This window comes from Sylvia atricapilla, chromosome 10 (assembly GCF_009819655.1).
Source record: "Sylvia atricapilla isolate bSylAtr1 chromosome 10, bSylAtr1.pri, whole genome shotgun sequence".
Classification (NCBI taxonomy): domain Eukaryota; kingdom Metazoa; phylum Chordata; class Aves; order Passeriformes; family Sylviidae; genus Sylvia; species Sylvia atricapilla.
In genome coordinates this window covers 23,539,567-23,548,363 of record NC_089149.1, presented here as the reverse complement: position 1 = coordinate 23,548,363, position 8,797 = coordinate 23,539,567, and the positions used below count along the sequence as shown (strand labels likewise).

The following is an 8,797-nucleotide window of genomic DNA, read 5'->3' as shown; positions in this document are numbered from 1 at the left end:
TACAGCAAATATGACACAGGCACCTTTGACTCTGTCCATCCTGCCCTAGAGAAATAAAGTGATAGCTGCCCACCTAAAAGTTATTTTCTTGCTATTTTATCACCTAAAGAGCTGTGTAAGAAAAATTTCAAGCCATTTTTGAGAAATAGCTCTGGCAGTCTGTAATTCATCTGTCCCCTGCAGGCACACATGACATTAAGGAGGTCACACAAGGGAGAGTGGCACAAACCATGACAGCTCTTTCAGAGCGTTTTCCCTATGTACATTGTCACAGGTTTTAACTGTAAATAAAACCCACATTATTTCAGACTGAGCATTTGCTCATCTCATTCACTGAAAACATTCCAAATTTAGAATCTAAAATCGAGACTTCAAACCAGGTTCCTTCCAGTCCATCAAGTGATTGTTCAGCTAGAATTAAACCCAATGGTGTGCTACAGAAAGGGAAAAGAACTTGTCAGCTGAGAATGCAATGTTTGTAATACTAAGTATCCAAATTTGAAATATTTCTTTATATTACACAATCTTTAATCAATTAAATTTGACATTATTTCAAAGTAATTATGCAGTGATTCTGATTGTCTCCATGTAAAAAAATACTCATTCAAAGCTCCAGGTGTTTGACACCCAACTTATGTAAGAGCCCTAAATGTTCTGTTTATATTCTTACTCCCATTTCAAATGAATATACAGATGCATCTTCACATTGTAAGAACATTTTCGTTTTCTATACACCTTACAAAATTCTGAATATTGCACAGAGTGGTTTAAAAGGATATACAATGCCTTGCATAAATTTTCATAAATCCTTTGAGAATGGAGATGTCTGGAAATACCCTGATTTTGTTCTTTTTTTTTTTTTTTTTCCCCTTTCTTTTTCCTCTTACAACTCCATGACATTGTTGTTGCTTTCTTTTTCCAGTTTGTTTACTCCAAAACATAGAATTGAAAATATTTTTATTGAGGACATGGATGAGGATATTGAGTCTTTCATTAATAAATTTGCAGATGACACCAAGTTGGGAGCATGGGTCAATCTGTTGAAAGGTAGGAAATCTCTGTAGAGAGACCCGGAATGGTTGGATGGGCAGAGTGCAGTAAGGTGAAGTTTAATGAGTCCAAGTGCCAAGTTCTGCATTTTGGCCACAATAACCCCCTGCAACATTATAGGATGTGGATGGTGGAAAGTGCCCACGCAGAAAGGGACCTGGGGGTGCTGGTAACAGCAGCTGAACACGAGCCAGCAGTGTGCCCAGGTGGCCAAGAGGGCCAAGGGCACCTGGCCTGGATCAGGAATGGTGTGGCCAGCAGGAGCAGGGAGGTCATTCTTCCCCTGTACTCAGCACTGGTGAGGGCACACCTCGAGTGCTGTGTCCAGCTCTGGCCCCTCAGTTTAGGATGGACACTGAGTGCTGTGTCCAGCTCTGGCCTCAGTTCAGGATGGACATTGAGACCCTTTGAGCACGTGTGGGGCTGGGAACACAAACCCTGTGAGGAACCACTGAGGGAGCTGGGGTTCTTTAGCCTGGGGAAAAGGAGACTCAGAGGTGACCTTGTCACTCTCTACAACTCCCTGAAAGGTGGCTGTGCTCAGGTGGGGTTGGTCTTTTTCTCCAGGCAGCAACTGACAGAACAAGAGCACACAGTCTGAAGCTGCACCAAGGGTAGGATATCAGGAAAAAGTTTTTTAGTGAAAGATTGATCAAGTACCAGGAATGGTCTGCCCCAGGAGGTGGTGGAGTCAACATCCCTGGATGCATTTAAAGAAACACTGGATGTGGCACTCCGTGCCATGGTTTAGTTGAGGTGTTGAGCTGGGTTGGACTGGACAATCCTGGAGGTCTCTTCCAACCTAGTGATTCCATGATTCTGTGAAAATTATTCTTATTAAAAACAAAGTTTTTACAAAATGTCAATTTTATGATAATGCAAAGAACAGTTATGTAAGTACCTGTTTACCCTGGCCAACTGATGTATGTGCTGGACTGTATTATCCCACTTACTGTTTGTTCTGTCAATAGATTAACATACATCAAAAAACTTGAGGACTGCCAAAGAAAACAATTTAAACATACTTCTCTGCCAAAACTATTTCTTAAACTCTGGTTTTCTGTGTCTCTCTGTGCCTCTTTCCCAATAGGAATATGCTACATGCATCCATTAATGGCCAACAGAGCCAAGAGTTGGCTACAGTGGGGCTGCAAGAGAGGAAGACAGCACAGGGAACAGTATTGTATGAGCACACCACCACCTGTGACAAACCTGCCTGTAGCATCCTAAGGGTTTCCTGAAGCTGCCAGATGCAATTGCCAAAATAGAAAACAGACTCCAATGCTGATAGTTAGAGTTTCTGTGAAACAGAAGCATGCAGCAGGCAGAAATACAAAGGAAATCACAATAGGAATAGGGGAAAAAATGTATTTGTGGAATAAAATGCATGATTTTGCACTGGGAAGATCTTGCTGGATGGGAAGAAATCACACAAATATCTTGCTGCACAGAATAGCAAAGGGATCCAAATATTCCTATAAATGTATGTGATTGGGCATGAACTTCATCACAGTCCAGGAATGAGCCTAAAGACAGAGAAGTAGCAGTTCCAAGTACCAGAATTCCAATTCTTAAATGTATTGTGATTTACTCTTGAAGTGAAATAAATGAACATTCATGACATGTAATACACAGAAAGAAAATCCTTACAGAAGTTATTTTAAAAAAACCCTTAATGACTTCTGCACGGGAACCTCCCTGCTTTAATGGAAAACCCTGTGTCACAAGACTAAAGAGATCCTGACTGTGCTGAGCTGCTTTAATCAGCTCTAAACCCTTGGAACTTCTCCATTCTTCACACAACACCCTGGCTCATCCATCTCTCCTTCTGCAGCAGAGATTAAAAGCCAAAGACACAAAGACCCGACTTAATGAAATTCTATACTGTGTTTTTGTTTCCTAATTGATTTACTCTGGAGTAAAACTCAGCTATTATTATTACCTCTTAACAGTGCTGATTTTCAGGTTAGATGTCTATCTCATATCCATTCTTTAATTTAGAAAACCTGTGAAGATAAAATTTTGCCTATTTTAACTGTAGTTAGCCGTTTGAGAACAGAACCACATTCTGAACTAAAAAGCAGAAACCAAATTACGTTGTTCTGTTGTTGTGTGGGGGCACAGGCCCCACCTATTTTGAAATATGGACACTTCTATAAATTCGTGAGGTAACACAGTCTGTCTTATTTTTAACATTTCTCTGATATTTGGATCCTGCCTAGTATCAAGACAGACCCCAAAAGCCACTCTTAGCAAATCCGGCCCTCCAATCCACACCAGACCTCATCTCCTCAAAAAATCTCTAAACAAAAAATAAAAACACTAGAAAGAGAAGCCACATAACTTGCCTAAAGAAACTCCCTTTACTCACATATTACTGGAAGGTGTTGCACAGGCCAACTTTATCTTCTCATTATTCACACTTGCAGATGTTATATCCTGTGCACCATTTCACACCACATCTTTTTTACCTTGACCTACTTTTCTATATTTAGGTTTTGGCCAAGGCAGTGCCAGAAAAAAGCACTTAAAATTCAAGTGTATATATAAAAATAGTAATAAAATAACAAACCCATGTGTGTGTCACACCATGATGGAATGGAAGAACTCAACTGGAATATAAACGAACTACTGAGGAGGAAGCTAGATGAATTATTTTGGTTGTCACAGAAATCATTATTTGTTTTGTTTCAAAAAGTTTCTATTTCTTCCCTCTTAGACTGTTCAAATTCACATTGTTGTACAAAACACAGTGCCACATGTTACCCAGAAAGCAAAGAAGAGACCAAATTGTAGAGACTTCCCCTTCTTTCATTAGGTACTTTAAAGGTCTGTGGATGAAAGATGCAGCTAATTGTCAGGTCTGAGCATTACTGCAGATCACTTGATTCTTAAAGGGGAGTTTCCTTTTTACTATTTTTGTCTGTTTCCTGCTTTTCCCAGGTAAGAGAATTTTACCTGTAAGTCTTGAATTCAAGTCACACAACTTTTTGGCTGTTGTATGATTCTCTCAGCTTTTTCTCCCTGTGTACAAGGAATGACCAAAAATAAAAGATGAAAGTGGGGAACAAAATCACAACCCCTTAAAGCAAACTAAACAGTTTCCATAAAGTTTCTTAAACCAGTAAAATTATTTACACCTTCTTTTTGGTGAAACTGTTAACTAGACTTCACAGAACTGCCGTGGCATTTACCACAGTAATTATGCTAAAATAATGATGGACTCAAACACTTAAAAAAATCTCAGTCATATAAGATGTTCTGTGTAAAACTCTATTATGCAAGATGGATGAATTTTGTTATTTCCCATAAACATTTAGTAACTTAAAGAATATTTTAAAAGCATTTCAGCAAGGTCATATATTTGCTTTTATTTAAAAAAAATTACCCTAAATAGTCTTCCAAAGAATACCTAATTAAAATCCTTAATTTCTGTACTTAATTAATGCTTATAAAGCACAGGCCTTTTATGAACACTGTAGTCACTGGATCTTTTAAAATCATATTCTGACTGTAAAGCAACCAGTTATCAATGTTTTTGTCCCTGATTTAGGTACACAAAGTGTCTTTTAAAGCAATTTAGCTGAATTTAAGGCTACATTCCAAATTCTTACAGCTCTTAAACTCTGAAATTAATTTTTTTAAACACTGTTTATTATGATGAATCCCAAGAATACAAATATTTTAGCAGCAGTGTCATCACAGCTGGACACAGTAACACTGATATACTCCCCTTACTGCAATTAAATAATTTCTGGTTTATTTAATGTGCATAAATCACATAAACATTAGTTATATATGTTTCTGTAAGTATCTGTAAGAACCTCGAATAACCTGCATTTGTCCATTCTACTGTAAGTTGCTTGTTACTGGGATCTTATTGGCCTGATTTGGATTTCATTGTTTATTGTTATTATATTTAAATTCTTTTAAATTTAAACAAAATACAGGATCTGTCCTTATTACATAAATATGTAATTGAATTGAATTGAATAAATTACATAAATATGTAATTTATTCATGTAATAACATGAATAAATGTTGCAAACTTTGTCATACAGATGACCAGGAATTAAAGATAACGTCTTGTAAAGCTTTTATCATGCATTTATTAATAGAATCACTTAGATTAGAAAAAGACCTTTAAGATCATCAAGCTCAACTGTTAACCCAACACTGCCAAGTCTACCACTGAACCACGCCCGAGTGGCACATCTACAGCTCTGAAATGGGAATGCCCCTTTTGGTGTCACGGCTTAGAGAAAACTCAGCTCAGTGGAACGTTAGAGAAGGCAGAGAAAAGAAAGGATCAGTCTGCTATAATCATTACAAAACACGGATAATTCGTTTTTTTAACTGTTCACAGAGAAAAAAATTCCTCCAGTATTTCCAACTTTGTATTTATATTCTTCTGCTTTCTAATCTCTGCAAATGAATGCAGTGACCGCTCATACTGAGCCTTAATACATCTTGCCTCAGATTAATCAAAATTAATTCCAAAATGGCTGGAAGGTTTGCACTCTAACTACTGACAGAAGCTTCTGTGCTGGCAACAAAGGACAACAGGTCAGTTCTCTGCACAAGGAAACAGAACACCTCAGGGCATTAAAAAATGCTTGTACAAAACTTCCTTATAAAAATGCCTATAAGCACAGGAGGGTGGTAAAAAAGTTTACAGATTACACCCAGATTACATTAAAAAAAAAAAAAAAAGTAGATTGAGAAAAGTAAACATTATTTTTTCCATACACAATATATTTTAAATAGTTCTGACAAATTCTACAGTCTGTCCTGGTACACAGCACAGGTAATGGGACAGTAACAAGAAGAAAAACGAGTCACTTAACAACACAAGTGTACCAGCTATCTTTCAACTCAAAGTCATCATCAGAAACTTTTTAAACACTGTCAAATTCCCAAGGCTTCTCTGCATGTTCTTACACTAAATGATGAGCCAGCACTTCTCTCCCCAGCCACCAATTTAGTGCTGCAGATGCCACATCCCCCAGGTTAATTTGGGTGGGTTCTGCCCCTGACATCAATTAGGTTTCTCTATCCCCATGGGAATGTAACCCCCATTCCTTCAGGTGAACATTTAAACAGCCAGGCCTCCCAGTAAACACACAGCTTATCTCAGCTTTGTTGTAATTTATTTCTGAGTTATTCTCAAGCAATGTTACAAAACATTTTAATGTCTTGATAAGAAAATAAAATTTAAATAAAAATACATTCAACAATACATCATCGTAATAACATTAAAACTTTTACAATCCTAACAGAACTAATTACTGAGTAACATCACTTTTCTAGACTAATCAAAACAAAGGCAATTTTTATTATTAATCATCCTACTTGTACCTAATTAAATTCTAGAACAACTATCGCACTTTAAAACATTATAAAATGAGAAATCAAATCTTAATGGTCACAAATATTCAATGGCCTTCTGGGTTTTTTTCTCAATATTCCAGTACCGAAACAGAACAAAAAAGTGCATATTATAAAACCCCAACATTGCAAGAGTATACTACCCATCTTTTCATAAATTTGACTTTGAAAATAACAGAAAATGGCTCCAAGGAAGAGGGTTTGCCACAGGGTTAATTCATATACAACAAACCCTAATCCTCACACTCAACCACATTCAACTTTGTTTAATGGCAGCTTTTGATTAATGGCAACTACCTTTACCTTGGCAACACACATTTACTGGCATTGCTGTATTCTCCCTCAGTTTTAACTGTTGGCAAATAAAAGTCCTGTTGAACACATCAAATGTGTAAAAAAGGAAAAGGCAAAACCAGCTGAGGTGATTAAATGATTGTGATGTTGCAGATCCTAGTACTGAATCCCAGATATTCTAAAATATCTTGGTATTAAACTGAAGTCATTTTATCAAGTTACATTTCATTCCAAAGAAATTTCAATCCTGTCTCACCACCTTGCTTCCATTATAGAAAGCCTTCTTACAACAATATAACAAATGTGTGATAATTTCAACATCTTACTGTTTCAAGCATTGAGGATTTCTATTCTAAGTTACATTCCTGATTAATTTGGCCAAATTGTGATTGGAAAAATAAAAAGAAAACCAAACCTAAAAAAACACCCCAGCAAAACAACAGAAGATCCCACAGAAAATGTTTAAAAATAAAAGTACCACATACAACTTTTATTAAAAATAATATTCCAACAAGTACCATTGTATTTAATACTGATGAAGCAAAGTTGCCACAGTAATACCTCTGCTTCTTCCTGGTTATATACACATACTTTATCTCAGCAGAAAACTAGCTTCTCAGATGAAGTGAGCAAAAATTAATCTTACTGAAGTCAGGAATGCCAGTTTAAAATTGTGTTAAGTGGCAAATATGAATCCACGTAACTAAAGATACAAAAATATTCACTGAAGCATTGCTTAAAGACAAAACAATGTTGATCATTCAACTGATCATAACAAGCAGATACTACAAAGTATCTAAAAATAATCTGGGATAGTCCAGATATCTAAAGTGCTTTGAGTGATTATAATAGAGATTATTTATTAGATCTGTAGTCAAAAGTTGAGCTGGACGTAGTTATTACTTTTTATAAAAACAAGAAATTAAATCATACATGGGATGATGTTAATTGATCAGTACTTAACCACAATCTGTTCACACTTAAATTTTTCTGTAGGCAAACCTACTTATCAAGAATGTTACTACCCTGCATTTCTTTTTAGATTAAGAAAAAATATGTACCTTAAAAAATGCTAAAGAAAATAGTGGTCTAATGTCACTCCATATATTATTCATTCCAAATGTAAACAAGAGGTACAACATAAATTCCCTGATTTCTTCTTTAGTACTTAATAACACAACAACACTGGTATCTGCTGTCCAGATTATTTGCAGCATACTGCATGGTTCTATAGAACTTCAACTGTAGATAAATCAAGTCCTGACAACACCTAATACGAGGGAAAAAAAGTCAAATGTATTGAGGGTGAAGCTTCAGATCTTTTCCACATCATATGATCTTGGGATTTCTATTTTGAGATCCGTTTCAGCAGGGCAGGCACTCATGGTAAACTCATGCAAGTTTGCAGTGTGTGTACTGAGATGTAATCCAACCAACAAATGCAGTCTGGATTTTCTTCCATGAAAAAGCTTATTTGTTTAGAAAGTTCTTTCCAATAAGACAACAATGGCAAAACGACATTTGGATTTATTCACATCTGTTACTTCAAGAACCTGGAACTTCAAGTTCTTCAGCAAAATGAGAATAAACCTTAAAGACCAGATTTTCAAGAAAGTATTTTTCTATTAAATATTAAATAGATTGTCAACACAACTAGCATTTATGTTCATTCTTAAATACTTTGCAAAAAATGCATATAATGAATTAAAAAAAGAAAAAAAACCTGAAAAACCAAAACACTCTAGAACATTTCCAGTTTCTTTTTTCATCCAAGTGGGCCAGTTTGTTTTGGTTAGGAAACTTTTCCAACAATCGGATTTTCTCTGCAAAAAACCAAAATATTATATGTAAAAGACTTTTAAGATTAACATTTGCTTTCTAGTTCTCATCATGCAATTTTAATTTATCGAGCAAAAGACTCCATTTCTACCACTAATTGTGAAATTTAGTGATTTGCAAAAAACTCACTTGCTTTCACATGGGACTTCTAAATCACAGTCAATTTTTCTGAACAACTTGGGTCAAACACTAACCTAGGCAAACCAAATCAGGGTTTGAGCTTTTC

At 36.0% G+C, this 8,797-nt stretch overlaps 1 protein-coding gene across 2 annotated transcripts in view; it reads right to left on the bottom strand.

The window, feature by feature from the left end:
* Positions 1-7,193: 7,193 nt before the first annotated feature.
* The window catches only part of RASA2 (RAS p21 protein activator 2), a 44,216-nt gene continuing 42,612 nt past the window's right edge, over positions 7,194-8,797 (bottom strand). For both annotated transcript variants that reach the window (XM_066326327.1, XM_066326328.1), the window contains one exon: positions 7,194-8,555. In XM_066326327.1, the coding sequence (XP_066182424.1) occupies positions 8,525-8,555 (31 nt within the window). In that variant the 3' untranslated portion in view covers positions 7,194-8,524. The remainder of the gene's footprint in view (positions 8,556-8,797) is intronic.